This window comes from Oncorhynchus masou, unplaced genomic scaffold, assembly GCF_036934945.1.
Source record: "Oncorhynchus masou masou isolate Uvic2021 unplaced genomic scaffold, UVic_Omas_1.1 unplaced_scaffold_1140, whole genome shotgun sequence".
In the NCBI taxonomy this organism is placed as follows: Eukaryota; Metazoa; Chordata; class Actinopteri; order Salmoniformes; family Salmonidae; genus Oncorhynchus; species Oncorhynchus masou.
In genome coordinates this window covers 178,984-202,085 of record NW_027001146.1, presented here as the reverse complement: position 1 = coordinate 202,085, position 23,102 = coordinate 178,984, and the positions used below count along the sequence as shown (strand labels likewise).

The following is a 23,102-nucleotide window of genomic DNA, read 5'->3' as shown; positions in this document are numbered from 1 at the left end:
CTGTCTCAGATCTAATAACACTGACTCTGTCCCTGTCTCAGATCTAATAACACTGACTCTGTCCCTGTCTCAGATCTAATAATACTGACTCTGTCCCTGTCTCAGATCTAATAATACTGACTCTGTCCCTGTCTCAGATCTAATAATACTGACTCTGTCCCTGTCTCAGATCTAATAATACTGACTCTGTCCCTGTCTCAGATCTAATAATACTGACTCTGTCCCTGTCTCAGATCTAATAATACTGACTCTGTCCCTGTCTCAGATCTAATAATACTGACTCTGTCCCTGTCTCAGATCTAATAATACTGACTCTGTCCCTGTCTCAGATCTAATAATACTGACTCTGTCCCTGTCTCAGATCTAATAATACTGACTCTGTCCCTGTCTCAGATCTAATAACACTGACTCTGTCCCTGTCTCAGATCTAATAATACTGACTCTGTCCTCGTCTCAGATCTAATAATACTGACTCTGTCCTCGTCTCTCCCTCAGATCCAGGATGCTAGGAACCATGTGAATCAGGCTCTGCAGCTGCTGAGTGGTAGAGATGAGAGCTACCACTTTAAGACTGGGGCCGAGGTCAACAAGGTAGGAACACACACACAGCCACCACTTTAAGACTGGGGCCGAGGTCAACAAGGTAGGAACACACACACAGCCACCACTTTAAGACTGGGGCCGAGGTCAACAAGGTAGGAACACACACACAGCTACCACTTTAAGACTGGGGCCGAGGTCAACAAGGTAGGAACACACACACAGCTACCACTTTAAGACTGGGGCCGAGGTCAACAAGGTAGGAACACACACACAGCCACCACTTTAAGACAGGGGCTGAGGGTAATGAGGTTAGTTTCCACCAGGGAAAACACTGATAATTACTTAGTCAGAAATAAACTGCTTTCTGTGTCATAGCGGAGCTAACGGATATAGCAGAGTTATCAGTGAAGTGGTTTTCCTCTATTTTCTATGTCAACACTACACATCATTAGACTACACATCATTAGACTACACATCATTAGACTACACGCCATTAGACTGCACGCCGTTAGACTGCACGCCGTTAGACTGCACTGCACGCCGTTAGACTGCACTGCACGCCGTTAGACTGCACTACACGCCGTTAGACTGCACTACACGCCGTTAGACTGCACTACACGCCGTTAGACTGCACTACACGCCGTTAGACTGCACTGCACGCCGTGCACGTAGACTGCACTGCACGCCACTAGACTGCACTGCAGACTGCACTGCACTGCACGTTAGACTGCACTGCACGCCGTTAGACTGCACTGCACGCCGTTAGACTGCACTGCACGCCGTTAGACTGCACTGCACGCCGTTAGACTGCACTGCACGCCGTTAGACTGCACTGCACGCCGTTAGACTACACGCCGTTAGACTACACGCCGTTAGACTACACGCCACGCCATTAGACTGCACGCCACGCCATTAGACTGCACTGCACGCCATTAGACTGCACTGCACGCCATTAGACTGCACTGCACGCCATTAGACTGCACGCCATTAGACTACACTACACGCCATTAGACTAGACTACACGCCATTAGACTAGACTACACGCCATTAGACTAGACTACATTACATTTTACATTTAAGTCATTTAGCAGACGCTCTTATCCAGAGCGACTTACAAATTGGTGAATTCACCTTCTGACATCCAGTGGAACAGCCACTTTACAATAGTGCATCTAAATCATTTAAGGGGGGTGAGGAGGATTACTTTATCCTATCCTAGGTATTCCTTGAAGAGGTGGGGTTTCAGGTGTCTCCGGAAGGTGGTGATTGACTCCGCTGTCCTGGCGTCGTGAGGGAGTTTGTTCCACCATTGGGGGCCAGAGCAGCGAACAGTTTTGACTGGGCTGAGCGGGAACTGTACTTCCTCAGTGGTAGGGAGGCGAGCAGGCCAGAGGTGGATGAACGCAGTGCCCTTGTTTGGGTGTAGGGCCTGATCAGAACCTGGAGGCACTGCGGTGCCGTTCCCCTCACAGCTCCGTAGGCAAGCACCATGGTCTTGTAGCGGATGCGAGCTTCAACTGGAAGCCAGTGGAGAGAGCGGAGGAGCGGGGTGACGTGAGAGAACTTGGGAAGGTTGAACACCAGACGGGCTGCGGCGTTCTGGATGAGTTGTAGGGGTTTAATGGCACAGGCAGGGAGCCCAGCCAACAGCGAGTTGCAGTAATCCAGACGGGAGATGACAAGTGCCTGGATTAGGACCTGCGCCGCTTCCTGTGTGAGGCAGGGTCGTACTACACGCCATTAGACTAGACTACACGCCATTAGACTAGACTACACGCCATTAGACTAGACTACACGCCATTAGACTACACTACCCGCCATTAGACTTCAACTTTGCTCCACCATGTACCCGTTCATTACCTAGAACACCATTTCCATCCCAGAGTGCATCTCTTCACCAGATCATTTCCTCTATATGTCTCCGGTTGTATTTGTTCCCAGTTGATTACTGTGGTTGATGATGTCGTTGTTGTAGCTGATGGACGCGGTGATGCTCCAGCTGACCAGGGCTCGTAACCGCCTCACCACTCCGGCAGCCATGACCCTGCCGGAGCTGGCCACCAGCGGCCTCATGGTGAGTCTGTCATAGGTTATAGGTCATAGCAGAGAAACTGGTCTCGCCGTCTACTGTATGCAATTTACATCAATGTCTCTCTCGTTCTCTCTCTCCCCATTCTTCTCTTCTTCTCTCTCTCTCTCTCTCTCTCTCCCCTTCTCTTATTCTTTCTCTCTCCCCTTTCTTCTCTTCTCTCTCTCCCCTTCTCTTCTTCTCTCTCTCTAGAAAATGTTCACTCCTCCATTGCCAGGCGATGTGATGGTGAACTTCTATATCAACCTGAGTAAGCTGTGTCTGACTGTCTACCAGCTGCACGCAATGCAGCCCAACACCACCAAGGTACACACTCACACGCAGATACAGTCTGCGGATCGAATCCAGCCCTGAGACAACTTTCACAGCTGTTAGTTCTGTAATCACATGTGGTATTGTGAAGATGCATCAGTTTGCCTAGCTGTGGTGTTTCAACAGAACTTCAAGCCATCTGGGAGCTCCGTGTTACACAACCCCGGAGCCATGTTGTAAGTTCTGCTTGATATAACGCTTCACGTCATGTCGGTCACTAACACTTCAGATGGGCTGTCTGTGGTCAGTGCACACAGGATCTTTTCACGTACGTTTCACATCTTGTTGATGTGAAGATATTTGTGTGTCTCTAACAATACTAACTACCGTTTTTTTAAATTATATATTTTTTTGTCACTAGTCAGCTGCATAGTAAATTATTCTTGTTGGGTCGACCCTGGGTCCTCTCATTTCTGAATACTTTCACACACACAGTTCCCAACTTGTTTAACACATACAGTGCCATTTCCAATACATCCAACTGCTTTCTTGTTGTCGTTTTTGTTGTTGACCTCTTTCCCTGCTGTCTCCCCCAGCGAGCTGAACAATGCTAAGTTTGAGGTGAGCCAGGTTCACAAGGTGGAGTGTGTTGTCCCCTGGCTCAACAACACCCTGATCTTCTTCACCATCTCACTGCAGCTCTGTCAGCAGCTCAAGGACAAGGTGGGTGACGTCTGTGGGCAGCAGGACACTTTTTTTCCAGCACTCCCATTGGTCCACAGAATACACTGAAGTGAATGAGTAGCTGCGGGTATTGGCATAGATCCAGGCTGTGGGTCAGTTGGTATGAAGTAGATGATTCACCTTGTTCAAGTGTGTCCGTAAACTAATGTCAGACTCAGAAAAGAGAAGACAGGGAGAGCTGTTTTGCTTCTGTGATAAAGTTCTAAATGGTATGAAAAGGTGCTCATTGGAAACAAGAGTCTAAATCGTGCTTCTACACCTGCATTGCTTGCTGTTTGGGGTTTTAGGCTGGGTTTCTGTACAGCACTTTGAGATATCAGCTGATGTACGGAGGGCTTCATAAATACATTTGATTTGAAATCGACTGAGAAGCAGAGAAGTTGTGGCGTATATCCCAGAAAACCATCAAACTGACAGCTTATGTACAACACAAAGCCAAGGCACTTCTTTTGTGATCTATATTATAAAGCTTTTATTATATTGGCTTACTGTGACACATTAACTGGATTTTCCTCCTCCTCCTCCTCCTTCTAGATTTCCGTCTTCTCTAGTTTCTGGAACTACCGACCGTTCTAACCTCCTGCAGCTAGCTGACTGTCAGAATGCCTTGGTGTTAGCTGACCGTCAGAAGGCCTAGGTGTTCTAACCTCCTGCAGCTAGCTGACCGTCAGAATGCCTAGGTGTTCAAACCTCCTGCAGCTAGCTGAACGTCAGAATGCCTAGGTGTTCTAACCTCCTGCAGCTAGCTGACCGTCAGAATGCCTCGGTGTTAGCTGACCGTCAGAATGCCTCAGGGTTCTAACCTCCTGCAGCTAGCTGACCGTCAGAATGCCTCGGTGTTAGCTGACCGTCAGAATGCCTCAGGGTTCTAACCTCCTGCAGCTAGCTGACCGTCAGAATGCCTCGGTGTTCTAACCTCCTGCAGCTAGCTGACCGTCAGAATGCCTAGGTGTTCTAACCTCCTGCCGCTAGCTGACCGTCAGAATGCCTAGGTGTTCTAACCTCCTGCAGCTAGCTGACCGTCAGAATGCCTAGGAGTTCTAACCTCCTGCAGCTAGCTGACCGTCAGAATGCCTAGGAGTTCTAACCTCCTGCAGCTAGCTGACCGTCAGAATGCCTAGGAGTTCTAACCTCCTGCAGCTAGCTGACCGTCAGAATGCCTAGGTGTTCTAACCTCCTGCAGCTAGCTGACCGTCAGAATGCCTAGGTGTTCTGTCCAAATCCTTCACACAAACCAACCCAGATAAAAGGGATGTCTTGAAAATATTGTCTGAATTGAAGTGGGTTTTGTTTGTGTAATTTACAGGAGAACAGCCGGATCAAAACCCATATACATTACCAGTGTTTAGTATTCCAGGGTTTAGGGCCCATCCATGTGTTACAGCTGCTTTAATCCAGTCCCAAATCAAACCCTAACCCCTAGACTACACTCCCTACTTGTGAAGAAAGTATAGGGCTAAGCAATATGGTGGAGCTACTACCATATTGCTATATCTATCCAATACATTCAGTGTTTCCCATAGATGGGAGTCGTTAGCGCAATGACTGACTGGAAGTCTATGGGAATGAATATAGGGGAAACACTGCATGACTAGAAGTCTATGGGAATGAATATAGGGGAAACACTGCATGACTAGAAGTCTATGGGAATGAATATAGGGGAAACACTGCATGACTAGAGGTCTATGGGAATGAATATAGGGGAAACACTGCATGACTAGAAGTCTATGGGAATGAATATAGGGGAAACACTGCATGACTAGAAGTCTATGGGAATGAATATAGGGGAAACACTGCATGACTAGAAGTCTATGGGAATGAATATAGGGGAAACACTGCATGACTAGAAGTCTATGGGAATGAATATAGGGGAAACACTGCACTCTGATCTAGACAAGTCGGGACTAGGGGTTGCTTTAGGATTGGGTGCACTTGTCTCTCTGTGTGTCATCCGTTGTATAGTACTAACTAACTTGGATCTCCCTGTTGTATAGTACTAACTAGGACCTTGTTGTATAGTACTAACTAACTTGGACCTCCCTGTTGTATAGTGCTAACTAGGACCTCCTTGTTGTATAGTACTAACTAGGTTGGACCTCCTTGTTGTATAGTACTAACTAGGTTGAACCTCCCTGTTGTATAGTACTAACTAGGTTGAACCTCCCTGTTGTATAGTACTAACTAGGTTGAACCTCCCTGTTGTATAGTACTAACTAGGTTGAACCTCCCTGTTGTATAGTACTAACTAGGTTGAACCTCCCTGTTGTATAGTACTAACTAACTAGGTTGAACCTCCCTGTTGTATAGTACTAACTAACTAGGTTGAACCTCCCTGTTGTATAGTACTAACTAGGTTGAACCTCCCTGTTGTATAGTACTAACTAACTAGGACCTCCCTGTTGTATAGTACTAACTAGGTTGAACCTCCCTGTTGTATAGTACTAACTGTGGTCCTGTGTGGCTCAGTCGGTAGAGCATGGCGCTTGCAACGCCAAGCGTCGTGGGTTCGATTCCCGCTGGGGCCACCCATATGTAAAAGTAGTGGCCCCAGCCGACTTGTAAGTCGCTTTGGACAAAAGCGTCTGCTAAATGGGATATATTATTATTATTATTATTATTAACTAACTAGGACCTCCCTGTTGTATAGTACTAACTAGGACCTCCCTGTTGTATAGTACTAACTAGGACCTCCCTGTTGTATAGTACTAACTAGGACCTCCCTGTTGTATAGTACTAACTAGGACCTCCCTGTTGTATAGTACTAACTAGGACCTCCCTGTTGTATAGTACTAACTAGGACCTCCCTGTTGTATAGTACTAACTAGGACCTCCCTGTTGTATAGTACTAACTAGGACCTCCCTGTTGTATAGTACTAACTAGGACCTCCCTGTTGTATAGTACTAACTTGGACCTCCCTGTTGTATAGTACTAACTAGGACCTCCCTGTTGTATAGTACTAACTAGGACCTCCCTGTTGTATAGTACTAACTAGGACCTCCCTGTTGTATAGTACTAACTTGGACCTCCCTGTTGTATAGTACTAACTAGGACCTCCCTGTTGTATAGTACTAACTTGGACCTCCTTGTTGTATAGTACTAACTAGGACCTCCCTGTTGTATAGTACTAACTAGGACCTCCCTGTTGTATAGTACTAACTTGGACCTCCCTGTTGTATAGTACTAACTAGGACCTCCCTGTTGTATAGTACTAACTAGGTTGGACCTCCCTGTTGTATAGTACTAACTAGGACCTCCCTGTTGTATAGTACTAACTTGGACCTCCCTGTTGTATAGTACTAACTAGGACCTCCCTGTTGTATAGTACTAACTAGGACCTCCCTGTTGTATAGTACTAACTAGGACCTCCCTGTTGTATAGTACTAACTAGGACCTCCCTGTTGTATAGTACTAACTAGGACCTCCCTGTTGTATAGTACTATCTAGGACCTCCCTGTTGTATAGTACTAACTAGGACCTCCCTGTTGTATAGTACTAACTAGGACCTCCCTGTTGTATAGTACTAACTAGGACCTCCCTGTTGTATAGTACTAACTAGGACCTCCCTGTTGTATAGTACTAACTAGGACCTCCCTGTTGTATAGTACTAACTAGGACCTCCCTGTTGTATAGTACTAACTAGGACCTCCCTGTTGTATAGTACTAACTAGGACCTCCCTGTTGTATAGTACTAACTAGGACCTCCCTGTTGTATAGTACTAACTTGGACCTCCCTGTTGTATAGTACTAACTTGGACCTCCCTGTTGTATAGTACTAACTAGGACCTCCCTGTTGTATAGTACTAACTTGGACCTCCCTGTTGTATAGTACTAACTAGGACCTCCCTGTTGTATAGTACTAACTAGGTTGAACCTCCCTGTTGTATAGTACTAACTAGGTTGAACCTCCCTGTTGTATAGTACTAACTAGGTTGAACCTCCCTGTTGTATAGTACTAACTAGGTTGAACCTCCCTGTTGTATAGTACTAACTAGGTTGAACCTCCCTGTTGTATAGTACTAACTAGGTAGGACCTCCCTGTTGTATAGTACTAACTAGGTTGGACCTCCCTGTTGTATAGTACTAACTAGGTTGGACCTCCCTGTTGTATAGTACTAACTAGGTTGGACCTCCCTGTTGTATAGTACTAACTAGGTTGGACCTCCCTGTTGTATAGTACTAACTAGGTTGGACCTCCCTGTTGTATAGTACTAACTAGGTTGGACCTCCCTGTTGTATAGTACTAACTAGGTTGGACCTCCCTGTTGTATAGTACTAACTAGGTTGGACCTCCCTGTTGTATAGTACTAACTAGGTTGGACCTCCCTGTTGTATAGTACTAACTAGGTTGGACCTCCCTGTTGTATAGTACTAACTAGGTTGGACCTCCCTGTTGTATAGTACTAACTAGGTTGGACCTCCCTGTTGTATAGTACTAACTAGGTTGGACCTCCCTGTTGTATAGTACTAACTAGGTTGGACCTCCCTGTTGTATAGTACTAACTAGGTTGGACCTCCCTGTTGTATAGTACTAACTAGGTTGGACCTCCCTGTTGTATAGTACTAACTAGGTTGGACCTCCCTGTTGTATAGTACTAACTAGGTTGGACCTCCCTGTTGTATAGTACTAACTAGGTTGGACCTCCCTGTTGTATAGTACTAACTAGGTTGGACCTCCCTGTTGTATAGTACTAACTAGGTTGGACCTCCCTGTTGTATAGTACTAACTAGGTTGGACCTCCCTGTTGTATAGTACTAACTAGGTTGGACCTCCCTGTTGTATAGTACTAACTAGGTTGGACCTCCCTGTTGTATAGTACTAACTAGGTTGGACCTCCCTGTTGTATAGTACTAACTAGGTTGGACCTCCCTGTTGTATAGTACTAACTAGGTTGGACCTCCCTGTTGTATAGTACTAACTAGGTTGGACCTCCCTGTTGTATAGTACTAACTAGGTTGGACCTCCCTGTTGTATAGTACTAACTAGGTTGGACCTCCCTGTTGTATAGTACTAACTAGGTTGGACCTCCCTGTTGTATAGTACTAACTAGGTTGGACCTCCCTGTTGTATAGTACTAACTAGGACCTCCCTGTTGTATAGTACTAACTAGGTTGGACCTCCCTGTTGTATAGTACTAACTAGGTTGGACCTCCCTGTTGTATAGTACTAACTAGGTTGGACCTCCCTGTTGTATAGTACTAACTAGGTTGGACCTCCCTGTTGTATAGTACTAACTAGGTTGGACCTCCCTGTTGTATAGTACTAACTAGGTTGGACCTCCCTGTTGTATAGTACTAACTAGGTTGGACCTCCCTGTTGTATAGTACTAACTAGGTTGGACCTCCCTGTTGTATAGTACTAACTTGGACCTCCCTGTTGTATAGTACTAACTAGGACCTCCCTGTTGTATAGTACTAACTAGGTTGAACCTCCCTGTTGTATAGTACTAACTAGGTTGAACCTCCCTGTTGTATAGTACTAACTAGGTTGAACCTCCCTGTTGTATAGTACTAACTAGGTTGAACCTCCCTGTTGTATAGTACTAACTAGGTTGAACCTCCCTGTTGTATAGTACTAACTAGGTTGAACCTCCCTGTTGTATAGTACTAACTAGGTAGGACCTCCCTGTTGTATAGTACTAACTAGGTTGGACCTCCCTGTTGTATAGTACTAACTAGGTTGGACCTCCCTGTTGTATAGTACTAACTAGGTTGGACCTCCCTGTTGTATAGTACTAACTAGGTTGGACCTCCCTGTTGTATAGTACTAACTAGGTTGGACCTCCCTGTTGTATAGTACTAACTAGGTTGGACCTCCCTGTTGTATAGTACTAACTAACTTGGACCTCCCTGTTGTATAGTACTAACTAGGTTGACCTCCCTGTTGTATAGTACTAACTAGGTTGGACCTCCCTGTTGTATAGTACTAACTAGGTTGGACCTCCCTGTTGTATAGTACTAACTAGGTTGGACCTCCCTGTTGTATAGTACTAACTAGGTTGGACCTCCCTGTTGTATAGTACTAACTAGGTTGGACCTCCCTGTTGTATAGTACTAACTAGGTTGGACCTCCCTGTTGTATAGTACTAACTAGGACCTCCCTGTTGTATAGTACTAACTAGGACCTCCCTGTTGTATAGTACTAACTAGGACCTCCCTGTTGTATAGTACTAACTAGGTTGGACCTCCCTGTTGTATAGTACTAACTAGGTTGGACCTCCCTGTTGTATAGTACTAACTAGGTTGGACCTCCCTGTTGTATAGTACTAACTAGGTTGAACCTCCCTGTTGTATAGTACTAACTAGGTTGGACCTCCCTGTTGTATAGTACTAACTAGGACCTCCCTGTTGTATAGTACTAACTTGAACCTCCCTGTTGTATAGTACTAACTAGGACCTCCCTGTTGTATAGTACTAACTAGGACCTCCCTGTTGTATAGTACTAACTAGGACCTCCCTGTTGTATAGTACTAACTAGGACCTCCCTGTTGTATAGTACTAACTTGGACCTCCCTGTTGTATAGTACTAACTAGGACCTCCCTGTTGTATAGTACTAACTAGGACCTCCTGTTGTATAGTACTAACTAGGACCTCCCTGTTGTATAGTACTAACTTGGACCTCCCTGTTGTATAGTACTAACTAGGACCTCCCTGTTGTATAGTACTAACTAGGACCTCCCTGTTGTATAGTACTAACTAGGACCTCCCTGTTGTATAGTACTAACTAGGACCTCCCTGTTGTATAGTACTAACTAGGACCTCCCTGTTGTATAGTACTAACTAGGACCTCCCTGTTGTATAGTACTAACTAGGACCTCCTGTTGTATAGTACTAACTAGGACCTCCCTGTTGTATAGTACTAACTAACTAGGACCTCCCTGTTGTATAGTACTAACTAACTAGGACCTCCCTGTTGTATAGTACTAACTAACTAGGACCTCCCTGTTGTATAGTACTAACTAGGACCTCCCTGTTGTATAGTACTAACTAGGACCTCCCTGTTGTATAGTACTAACTAGGACCTCCCTGTTGTATAGTACTAACTAGGACCTCCCTGTTGTATAGTACTAACTAGGTTGAACCTCCCTGTTGTATAGTACTAACTAGGTTGAACCTCCCTGTTGTATAGTACTAACTAGGTTGAACCTCCCTGTTGTATAGTACTAACTAGGACCTCCCTGTTGTATAGTACTAACTAGGTTGGACCTCCCTGTTGTATAGTACTAACTAGGTTGGACCTCGTTATGGATCAGCTTGTGTTGTTGTTTTAGTCTGAAACTCTTCTCTTGTTACTGAAAACTAATGGTCCTCCTCTCCAGTTATACCCTTTTCACACTATAATAGCGACCAAAAGATATGTTTAATTTCTGGTTTATTTGGGTAGGGACCAATACAAACACTGTCTTCTCCTACACGGTTCCAGCATCTACGGCTAATGAGTAACCAGGCCAGCTTGGTTTTCTCAGCAGTGTGAAAAAGGTATTGGAAACTAAATTGGTCAAGCAGATTGTTTTCTGTGGGTAAACCAAACTGTTATTTTGTGGAGACTCCACGACTCGGCAGCAGTATACGTTTGTGACATGAAACACAGTTACCGTGACTCTTCATAGGGAAATTAACTCGTAAGGTTTCTGACTCTACCCTTGACATGAGAGCGGCATTCCAAGGACTATAAAGGTCAACGGACATTCCCAGCTTTTGAAGGGTAAACGTTCATGCCTCCTCGACGCTTAGGCTGTTATTCGTCATTGTATCAGTTAATTTTAATGTGTTTTTATTTTTGCACTTATGTTACTTTGCCTTTGATGATTCCCTGTGAAGTGAAGATCCATTCCAATGTCGAACAAAAATCATTATTACTGCAAGTGTTTTAAAATCTATTTAGAGATGCATACATGTATATGTTGTGGACTGTATGATCTATTATCTGTGCAATAAAGAGATGCTATACAGCAGTGTTCGGGTCAATCAATCAGGACAGATTCAATACAAAATATTATTTAATCATTTGAAAAAGTACATGTTTCAACATTGAATTATATTGTTAACTACATTAAAGTCATTGAATCAATACTACTACATTATCTATTGTTCCTCATTACATACACTTAAGAAGTTAAGTTTAAAGTACACGTTAAACAAAGTACAAAACATTGAACTCGCGTTGATTCCACTACACAAAAGAGTTGGTGCCTACTTTTTCATGAACCGTTAGTGAAAGCCCTTTTATCTTCTGGTTGTGACACCCAGACTGTTTTCACCTTGCTCTCCTTTCTGGCGTCCTAGCAACAACCGCTAGCCGTGCAGGGAACAAGTAAACAAACTGATTCATATGACCTTCCACCATTAGACGGCAGCTAAACTGGGCTACCACAGGGAGTGCAACATTTTCCAACAGTCAAAAGTAAATAGATGGAACCAGAATGAAAACAAGTTATACAACTCTTGGTTTGGCACACAGATTAAAAAGTACAAATTTTAAAGTGCATCAAATAAAATGTATTATAAAAAAGGACTAATCGTCTAAGTGTCGTCATTGTGGAATCTTCAATCCTGTTCCATGTTCTTTTCAGGTCTCCATTCCAAAGTTTTCATGACCCACTTTGTGTCTTCTCGGCTGTTGGGAAACACAGAGAGGAGGGGAAATCATGTATCTTTCAACATCTTTATTCAGAGGAAATGCAGTGAACGCTTGTCTGACACAGACTCCTTGATACAGCCCTGCTAAATCTGGTCACACTAAAACACCCTCTATTGTAGGATGGGACTGACTCAAACGGATGGGTCTTCACCATGATACAAGACAGGATAGAGTCTGAACGACCATGATACATGACATGACAGGATAGAGTCTGAATGACCATGAAACATGACAGGATAGAGTCTGAATGACCATGATACAAGACAGGATAGAGTCTGAATGACCATGAAACATGACAGGATAGAGTCTGAATGACCATGATACATGACATGACAGGATAGAGTCTGAATGACCATGATACATGACAGGATAGAGTCTGAATGACCATGACAGGATAGAGTCTGAACGACCATGATACATGACAGGATAGAGTCTGAATGACCATGATACATGACAGGATAGAGTCTGAATGACCATGATACATGACATGACAGGATAGAGTCTGAATGACCATGATACAAGACAGGATAGAGTCTGAATGACCATGAAACATGACAGGATAGAGTCTGAATGACCATGATACATGACAGGATAGAGTCTGAATGACCATGATACAAGACAGGATAGAGTCTGAATGACCATGAAACATGACAGGATAGAGTCTGAATGACCATGAAACATGACAGGATAGAGTCTGAATGACCATGATACATGACAGGATAGAGTCTGAATGACCATGATACAAGACAGGATAGAGTCTGAATGACCATGAAACATGACAGGATAGAGTCTGAATGACCATGAAACATGACAGGATAGAGTCTGAATGACCATGATACATGACAGGATAGAGTCTGAATGACCATGATACAAGACAGGATAGAGTCTGAATGACCATGAAACATGACAGGATAGAGTCTGAATGACCATGATACATGACAGGATAGAGTCTGAATGACCATGATACAAGACAGGATAGAGTCTGAATGACCATGATACAAGACAGGATAGAGTCTGAATGACCATGAAACATGACAGGATAGAGTCTGAATGACCATGATACATGACAGGATAGAGTCTGAATGACCATGATAGGATAGAGTCTGAATGACCATGATACATTACATGACAGGATAGAGTCTGAATGACCATGACAGGATAGAGTCTGAATGACCATGATACATGACAGGATAGAGTCTGAATGACCATGATACAAGACAGGATAGAGTCTGAATGACCATGAAACATGACAGGATAGAGTCTGAATGACCATGATACAAGACAGGATAGAGTCTGAATGACCATGAAACATGACAGGATAGAGTCTGAATGACCATGATACATGACAGGATAGAGTCTGAATGACCATGATACAAGACAGGATAGAGTCTGAATGACCATGAAACATGACAGGATAGAGTCTGAATGACCATGATACATGACAGGATAGAGTCTGAATGACCATGATACAAGACAGGATAGAGTCTGAATGACCATGATACATTACATGACAGGATAGAGTCTGAATGACCATGATACATGACAGGATAGAGTCTGAATGACCATGATACAAGACAGGATAGAGTCTGAATGACCATGATACATTACATGACAGGATAGAGTCTGAATGACCATGATACATGACAGGATAGAGTCTGAATGACCATGACAGGATAGAGTCTGAATGACCATGATACATGACAGGATAGAGTCTGAATGACCATGATACAAGACAGGATAGAGTCTGAATGACCATGATACATGACAGGATAGAGTCTGAATGACCATGATACATGACAGGATAGAGTCTGAATGACCATGATACATGACAGGATAGAGTCTGAATGACCATGATACATGACAGGATAGAGTCTGAACGACCATGATACATGACAGGATAGAGTCTGAATGACCATGATACATGACAGGATAGAGTCTGAACGACCATGATACATGACAGGATAGAGTCTGAACGACCATGATACAAGACAGGATAGAGTCTGAATGACCATGACAGGATAGAGTCTGAATGACCATGATACATGACAGGATAGAGTCTGAATGACCATGATACAAGACAGGATAGAGTCTGAATGACCATGACACATGACAGGATAGAGTCTGAATGACCATGACACATGACAGGATAGAGTCTGAATGACCATGACACATGACAGGATAGAGTCTGAATGACCATATGACATGACACATGACAGGATAGAGTCTGAATGACCATGATACATGACAGGATAGAGTCTGAATGACCATGATACATGACAGGATAGAGTCTGAATGACCATGATGCAAGACAGGATAGAGTCTGAATGACCATGATACATGACAGGATAGAGTCTGAATGACCATGACACATGACAGGATAGAGTCTGAATGACCATGACACATGACAGGATAGAGTCTGAATGACCATGATACATTACATGACAGGATAGAGTCTGAATGACCATGATACAAGACAGGATAGAGTCTGAACGACCATGATACAAGACAGGATAGAGTCTGAATGACCATGATACAAGACAGGATAGAGTCTGAATGACCATGATACATGACAGGATAGAGTCTGAATGACCATGATACAAGACAGGATAGAGTCTGAATGACCATGATACAAGACAGGATAGAGTCTGAATGACCATGATACATGACAGGATAGAGTCTGAATGACCATGATACAAGACAGGATAGAGTCTGAATGACCATGATACATGATACGATAGAATCTGAATGACCATGATACATGACAGGATAGAGTCAATGACACAGCTTCATTTTGAAGTGATTTGAAATGTACAACAAACAAATACAACTCCCTCATTAAAACTATGGGTGGCTGACATATCAGAAATGTGGTCCTGTATACCACAGCCTGAGTGCCAGTCTGTGTGCTATCATGCCAACTCACACCAAACATTGTTGACAAGAGCACCAGATCTGAGACCAGGCTATAGATACCAACAGATTTGAGACCGGGCTATAGAAACCAACAGATATGAGACCAGGCTATAGATACCAACAGATCTGAGACCAGGCTATAGATACCAACAGATCTGAGACCAGGCTATAGATACCAACAGATCTGAGACCAGGCTATAGATACCAACAGATCTGAGACCAGGCTATAGATACCAACAGATCTGAGACTAGGCTATAGAAATCAACATATCTGAGACCGGGCTATAGATTCCAACAGATTTGAGACCGGGCTATAGATACCAACAAATCTGAGACCAGGCTATAGATACCAACAGATCTGGGACCAGGCTATAGATACCAACAGATCTGAGACCGGGCTATAGATACCAACAGATCTGAGACCAGGCTATAGATACCAACAGATCTGAGACCAGGCTATAGATACCAACAGATCTGAGACCAGGCTATAGATACCAACAGATCTGAGACCAGGCTATAGATACCAACAGATCTGAGACCAGGCTATAGATACCAACAGATCTGAGACCAGGCTATAGATACCAACAGATCTGAGACCAGGCTATATACACCACATATTTCTCACAGAAACAGGCCATTAGATTGTATTGATTGCTACATTACCTGTTCATCACAGCAGCAGCAGCAACAGCATCGGATCAGAACCAGGACAACAAGCAGCAGAACCATGCCTGAAAGGATCAAGATCGACAGTCAATTGTGTACATATGTGTGTGTGTGTGTGTGTGTATATTCCTACCGATGAAGATGAAGAAGACAGCGAAGGAGGCGATATCCCAGTCAGACTGGAACAGCTGTTTAGACTGCAGTCTGGACACCACGTCTGTAAACTGATCCTTAAACTCTTCCTGTAGGCTCTTCTGGTCCATGGCTATAGCTGGGCTAGAATTTGTCTCAGTAAGGTTTAACACTCTGGAGAAGAACAGTAGAGGGTTTATTATGATTATAAAATACAGGACACACTGGGAGAAGAGATGTGGTTCTGATATAGACTACAAGGTTTCTCTGGTCCATAACTGTACCGGTCAGGGTTAGTACAGGACACACTGGGAGAAGAGACGTGGTTCTGATATAGACCACAAGGTTTCTCTGGTCCATAACTGTACCAGTCAGGGTTAGTACAGGACCCACTGGGAGAAGAGACGTGGTTCTGATATAGACTACAAGGTTTCTCTGGTCCATAACTGTACCAGTCAGGGTTAGTACAGGACCCACTGGGAGAAGAGACGTGGTTCTGATATAGACTACAAGGTTTCTCTGGTCCATGACTGTACCAGTCAGGGTTAGTACAGGACACACTGGGAGAAGAGACGTGGTTCTGATATAGACTACAAGGTTTCTCTGGTCCATAACTGTACCAGTCAGGGTTAGTACAGGACACACTGGGAGAAGAGATGTGGTTCTGATATAGACTACAAGGTTTCTCTGGTCCATAACTGTACCAGTCAGGGTTAGTACAGGACCCACTGGGAGAAGAGACGTGGTTCTGATATAGACTACAAGGTTTCTTTCCATAACTGTACCAGTCAGGGTTAGTACCACACTGGGAGAACTGATATAGACTACAAGGTTTCTCTGGTCCATAACTGTACAGGGTTAGTACAGGACACACTGGGAGAAGAGACGTGGTTCTGATATAGACTACAAAGTTTCTCTGGTCCATAACTGTACCGGTCAGGGTTAGTACAGGACACACTGGGAGAAGAGACGTGGTTCTGATATAGACCACAAGGTTTCTCTGGTCCATAACTGTACCAGTCAGGGTTAGTACAGGACACACTGGGAGAAGAGACATGTGTGGTAATTCTCTATAGACAATCACAATGCAGCTGACTGACTGACTATGTCGGTCTATAAAGTAGGCCTAAAACCAAAACCAATATGTTATTTCATTGTAAGGGAGATCATGCTGCATTTTGAATGTACCTCATAAACTGGATCAGAGTTCAGTACCTGCTCTGCCCTAGACACAGTACTTTTCTCCGGATCACTTTCACATAGACTACTATGATGAGATATAGATCAACTAGCCAAATACAGACTCTATTTTACATCTAAAAATGACACTATTTGCTTTTAACGTCTTTAACACAAGACCAACATCATTATCGTTCGTGTTTGACTGACTTTCACCTTTAAAGAATATTCCAAGATTACCTATATATCTGACTTCACTTGAACATAAACAATTACAGTAAACTCATATTTTCGGTAGTAATCAAACACGTTTCTATATATTTTTCCGAAGTTCATTGTACCTGTAACTCGAACAAGCTCCTGTTTTTTGTTCTCTCTTCTTCCGGGTACCTGCCCGACTGACGCACCTGTCGCTGCGTGAGTCACTGTACACTGATTTGCATGGGGCAAGGGAAGGTCGTTTGAATCCTGCTTCATTTCCTCCAAGTAGATGTAAAGGTGTATCGTGATCATGGACTTACCGAATGTTGGAGATACTGCCAGTCATTTCCACCATTGCTCTTGGCCATGTCTTTTCAAAGGAAACGTTTATGATGTGACTGGAGGAAATAAAGTCAGAACAATTCATATGTGTGACGCATGTATATAAAAGTAGCATTTGTCATGGCTACATTTCTGTTTTCATTGCAGTAAATTATAAATGTATTTTTTTTTTATATCGTAAACCAGCTGATTTACATAATTCAAGGAATATCAATATTGTGTCAGGTTTAGTTTCGGTCATATGATGTGTTGTAGTAACATAGTAGTTCCGTATGAGGCGCTGTTACTTTCCCGGCTCCTCATTTTCCGTTTTTCACCTCTGGTGCATTGTTTACGTGGAAGTGAGTTTCTCTCCGTCTTCCGGGTTGTAGATCCTTCAGGTTGGCATTTCGCTTACAGCGAAGCTCAGCTGCGATGGCCGTGGTTCCTGCTCAATCTCTCCGGGTTTCGGATATCCGAGACCCGACGGTTCTGTTCGAGCGGTACAACACCGAGGAGATACGCGGCATCGAGCGGAATGTCCGCGGAGAGATCGAGCACAAGAAGGAGGAACTTCGTCAGATGGTGGGCGAGCGGTACCGCGATTTGATCGACGCCGCCGACACCATCGGAGAGATGCGTCAGTGTTCGGAGAGCGTAGTTACGTCCATCCAGGACATGCACCGCTATTGCCACAAGCTGAAACAGGGGAAAAGCGTTCCCCAAAGCAACAGCAAAGAAGAAGTATGTGGCTCCATTGTGAAGCTAACGAGCGGTGGTGATGGCTAACTCGTTCTGTTGATTTAGATAGCAAACTGTTCTGCAGAATACCATTCCCCGATCCCTTCTGGACGGTTTGGGATGTGTGATTAGACCCCGATAGCAAACTGTTCTGCAGAATACCATTCCCCGATCCCTTCTGGACGGTTTGGGATGTGTGATTAGACCCCGATAGCAAACTGTTCTGCAGGATACCATTCCCCGATCCCTTCTGGACGGTTTGGGATGTGTGATTAGACCCCGATAGCAAACTGTTCTGCAGAATACCATTCCCCGATCCCTTCTGGACGGTTTGGGATGTGTGATTAGACCCCGACAGCAAACTGTTCTGCAGGATACCATTCCCCGATCCCTTCTGGACGGTTTGGGATGTGTGATTAGACCCCGACAGCAAACTGTTCTGCAGGATACCATTCCCCGATCCCTTCTGGACGGTTTGGGATGTGTGATTAGACTCCGACAGGTTCCACCCGTTGTGAGATGAATGGTATATGTTAATGATGGGTATATCTGTGTGGGTTTCAATATTTACTACACCCTATATCTCTGTGTGATTGTCTCTCTGCCTGTCCCTGTATTTATGTATGTAATGTAGCCTGTCTTAGGCCAGCTCTCCCATCAAGTCCCAGGAGAGGTTCTACACATTGGCCTCTCAGATCACTCACTGTGTATCCCTGTGATTCTCTCTCTCTCTTTTCACACCAGGTCCAGAGGCAGTCCCAGGAGAGGTTCTACACCATGGCCTCTCAGATCACTCACTGTGTATCCCTGTGATTCTCTCTCTCTCTTTTTTCACACCAGGTCCAGAGGCAGTCCCAGGAGAGGTTCTACACCATGGCCTCTCAGATCACTCACTGTGTATCCCTGTGATTCTCTCTCTCTCTTTTCACACCAGGTCCAGAGGCAGTCCCAGGAGAGGTTCTACACCATGGCCTCTCAGATCACTCACTGTGATTCTCTCTCTCTCACCAGGTCCAGATCCCAGGAGAGGTTCTACACCTTTGTATCCCTGTGATTCTCTCTCTCTCTTTTCACACCAGGTCCAGAGGCAGTCCCAGGAGAGGTTCTACACCATGGCCTCTCAGATCACTCACTGTGTATCCCTGTGATTCTCTCTCTCTCTTTTCACACCAGGTCCAGAGGCAGTCCCAGGAGAGGTTCTACACCATGGCCTCTCAGATCAAGCTGCTGCTGGAGATCCCAGAGAGGATCTGGAGTTCCATGGAGGCCTCTCAGTACCTGCAGGTAAAGACACTTATTACTAAGACAGTGGACTGTTAGCATTTCCCATAGGAAGACATGGCTTACTTAAATCCAAATCAAATCAAACTTAGCCGTTGTTGCTAATACTAGCTGGATATGGCCAATGATGTATGTAAACCCACATCATAGGGCACTGCTAATGCTAACGAGCTAACTCTTGGTTTAATGAACACTCCTGACCAGCCAACCGATTATTTAATTTCAGAATTGGTTAAAATGAGGTTACTGTCAGTTTTAGAGTTTGGGTAGTTGGGCTGTCAATGGGATGCTGGTCAGAAATACCCTTATAGCCTCTCCCTGGTTTACCACCCTTTTTGCTGCAGGCCACACAGCTCTACCTGCTCTGCTGCCACCTGCACAGACAGCTCCACCTGGAGGCTGGAGGACCACAGTACAGCCCCGTCCTCGCCCGCTTCCCCATCCTGGTCAGGCAGGTGGCTGCTGCTGGACACTTCAGGTGAATGTCACCGTGATGTAATTTTGGATGAGGGAGACGATTATCAAATCTGGATTTACTGTGAAATTGAAGAGCCTACCTCAGCAGGGCTAGGAGCACCACATTTAATATAGGAGTACCACGTTTAATATAGGAGCACCACGTTTAATATAGGAGCACCACGTTCAATATAGCAGCACCACGTTCAATATAGGAGCACCACGTTCAATATAGGAGCACCACATTCAATATAGGAGCACCACCAGTATAGGAGCACCACATTCAATATAGGAGCACCACATTCAATATAGGAGCACCACATTCAATATAGGAGCACCACATTCAATATAGGAGCACCACATTCAATATAGGAGCACCACGTTCAATATAGGAGCACCACGTTCAATATAGGAGCACCACGTTCAATATAGGAGCACCACATTCAATATAGGAGCACCACGTTCAATATAGGAGCACCACGTTCAATATAGGAGCACCACGTTCAATATAGGAGCACCACGTTCAATATAGGAGCACCACGTTCAATATAGGAGCACCACGTTCAATATAGGAGCACCACCAGTATAGGAGCACCACATTCAATATAGGAGCACCACATTCAATATAGGAGCACCACATTCAATATAGGAGCACCACGTTCAATATAGGAGCACCACGTTCAATATAGGAGCACCACGTTCAATATAGGAGCACCACGTTCAATATAGGAGCACCACGTTCAATATAGGAGCACCACGTTCAATATAGGAGCACCACGTTCAATATAGGAGCACCACGTTCAATATAGGAGCACCACCAGTATAGGAGCACCACATTCAATATAGGAGCACCACATTCAATATAGGAGCACTCTCTCTCTCCCTTCTACCCCCCTCCCAGATCCACCATTTTGCTGGACAGTAAGTCAGTCCTGCGTGGTCGGGCGGTGTCTGACCAAGCCATCGCTGAGGCCCTAGTGTCCACCATGCTCCTCGAGGACAGCTCTCCACGTCAGGCCCTGGCTGACTTCCTCCTGGCTAGGAAGGCCTCTATCCAACAGCTACTCAACCAGCCACAGCATGGTACTAGTATATACCGCTGTACCACAATACAATACCACACATACTTTCTACACAATACAACCAGTCACAACATGGTACTAGTATATACTACTGTACCACAATACAATACCACACCATACTTCCTACACAATACAACCAGCCACAACATGGTACTAGTATATACCGCTATACCACAATACAATACCACACATACTTCCTACACAATACAACCAGCCACAACATGGTACTAGTATATACCACTGTACCACAATACAATACCACACCATACTTTCTACACAATACACAACATATCATCCAACACAATACGTAACACAGCATCCTACACAACACCCTACACAACATCCTACACAATACACAACACAATGCAACACCATACATAACATCCTACACAATACACAACACAATACAACATCCTACACAACACAATACAACACAACATCCTACACAATACAACACAATGCAACACCCTACACAACATCCTACACAATACACAACACAATGCAACACCATACACAACATCCTACACAATACACAACATTCTACACAATACACAACACAACACCATACATAACATCCTACACAATACACAACACAACATATCATACAACACAATACAACATATTACAGCCTTGACACAATCACACATGCCCTGTTATCACACTTCCTCTCCAAGTCATATCCTACAACAAGTCAACATGCCCTGTTATCACACTTCCTCTCCATCATTGTTATCACACCCTTCCAAGTCAACATGTCCTTTATCACACTCTCCCAAGTCAACATGCCCTGTTATCACACTTCCTCTCCAAGTCAACAACATTGTTATCACACTTCTCCAAGTCAACATGCCCTGTTATCACACTTCCTCTCCAAGTCAACATGCCATCAGTCAACATGCCCTGTTATCACACTTCCTCTCCAAGTCAACATGCCCTGTTATCACACTTCCTCTCCAAGTCAACATGCCCTGTTATCACACTTCCTCTCCAAGTCAACATGCCCTGCCCTTTATCACACTTCCTCTCCAAGTCAACATGCCCTGTTATCACACTTCCTCTCCAAGTCAACATGCCCTGTTATCACACTTCCTCTCCAAGTCAACATGCCCTGTTATCACACTTCCTCTCCAAGTCAACATGCCCTGTTATCACACTTCCTCTCCAAGTCAACATGCCCTGTTATCACACTTCCTCTCCAAGTCAACATGCCTGTTATCACTTCCTTCCAAGTCAACATGCCCTGTTATCACACTTCCTCTCCAAGTCAACATGCCCTGTTATCACACTTCCTCTCCAAGTCAACATGCCCTGTTATCACACTTCCTCTCCAAGTCAACATGCCCTGTTATCACACTTCCTCTCCAAGTCAACATGCCCTGTTATCACACTTCCTCTCCAAGTCAACATGCCCTGTTATCACACTTCCTCTCCAAGTCAACATGTCCTGTTATCACACTTCCTCTCCAAGTCAACATGCCCTGTTATCACACTTCCTCTCCAAGTCAACATGCCCTGTTATCACACTTCCACCCAACATGCCCTGTTATCACACTTCCTCTCCATGTCAACATGCCCTGTTATCACACTTCCATCCAAGTCAACATGTCCTGTTATCACATTCCTCTCCAAGTCAACATGTCCTGTTATCACACTTCCTCTCCAAGTCAACATGCCCTGTTATCACACTTCCTCTCCATGTCAACATGTCCTGTTATCACACTTCCACCCAACATGTCCTGTTATCACACTTCCACTACAAGTCAACATGCCCTGTTATCACACTTCATCTCCAAGTCAACATGCCCTGTTATCACACTTCCTCTCCAAGTCAACATGCCCTGTTATCACACTTCCTCTCCAAG

The 23,102-nt window shown here is 44.4% G+C and overlaps 3 protein-coding genes across 3 annotated transcripts in view; 2 read left to right on the top strand and 1 right to left on the bottom strand.

Moving 5' to 3' along the window:
* Positions 1–495: 495 nt before the first annotated feature.
* LOC135529342 (protein rogdi homolog) lies at positions 496–7,928 on the top strand (the record flags this gene model as incomplete). The annotated part of the gene is made up of 6 exons (XM_064958126.1): positions 496–591; positions 2,519–2,617; positions 2,825–2,938; positions 3,071–3,120; positions 3,481–3,607; positions 4,163–7,928. Coding segments are annotated over 6 exons (528 nt in total), but the record flags the coding sequence as incomplete, so codon positions are not given.
* Positions 7,929–11,609: 3,681 nt separating this feature from the next.
* LOC135529348 (small integral membrane protein 22-like) lies at positions 11,610–17,779 on the bottom strand. Its single transcript, XM_064958131.1, has 4 exons — positions 17,500–17,779; positions 15,981–16,153; positions 15,845–15,912; positions 11,610–12,244 (listed from the first exon to the last, which is right to left on the bottom strand). Exons 2-4 carry the CDS (start codon positions 16,108–16,110, stop codon positions 12,197–12,199), a joined length of 246 nt encoding a protein of 81 aa, XP_064814203.1. The 5' UTR covers positions 16,111–16,153; positions 17,500–17,779; the 3' UTR covers positions 11,610–12,196.
* A 204-nt stretch (positions 17,780–17,983) lies between these two features.
* LOC135529349 (conserved oligomeric Golgi complex subunit 1-like) overlaps positions 17,984–23,102 on the top strand; it is a 41,966-nt gene continuing 36,847 nt past the window's right edge. Inside the window, 4 exon segments of the mRNA XM_064958132.1 lie at positions 17,984–18,424; positions 19,595–19,705; positions 20,047–20,180; positions 21,060–21,241. Of these exon segments, the coding sequence (XP_064814204.1) occupies positions 18,116–18,424; positions 19,595–19,705; positions 20,047–20,180; positions 21,060–21,241 (736 nt within the window). The 5' untranslated portion in view covers positions 17,984–18,115.

Bases quoted from the DNA above. Each gene is read 5' to 3' on its own strand.
- LOC135529348 (XM_064958131.1), bottom strand. From the start codon at position 16,110: ATGGACCAGAAGAGCCTACAGGAAGAGTTTAAGGATCAGTTTACAGAC. The intron at 15,913-15,980 runs GTAGGAATATAC...TGATCCTTTCAG, and splicing joins TGTCTTCTTCATCTTCATCG to GCATGGTTCTGCTGCTTGTT. The intron at 12,245-15,844 runs GTAATGTAGCAA...GTTTCCCAACAG, and splicing joins GCTGCTGCTGTGATGAACAG to CCGAGAAGACACAAAGTGGG.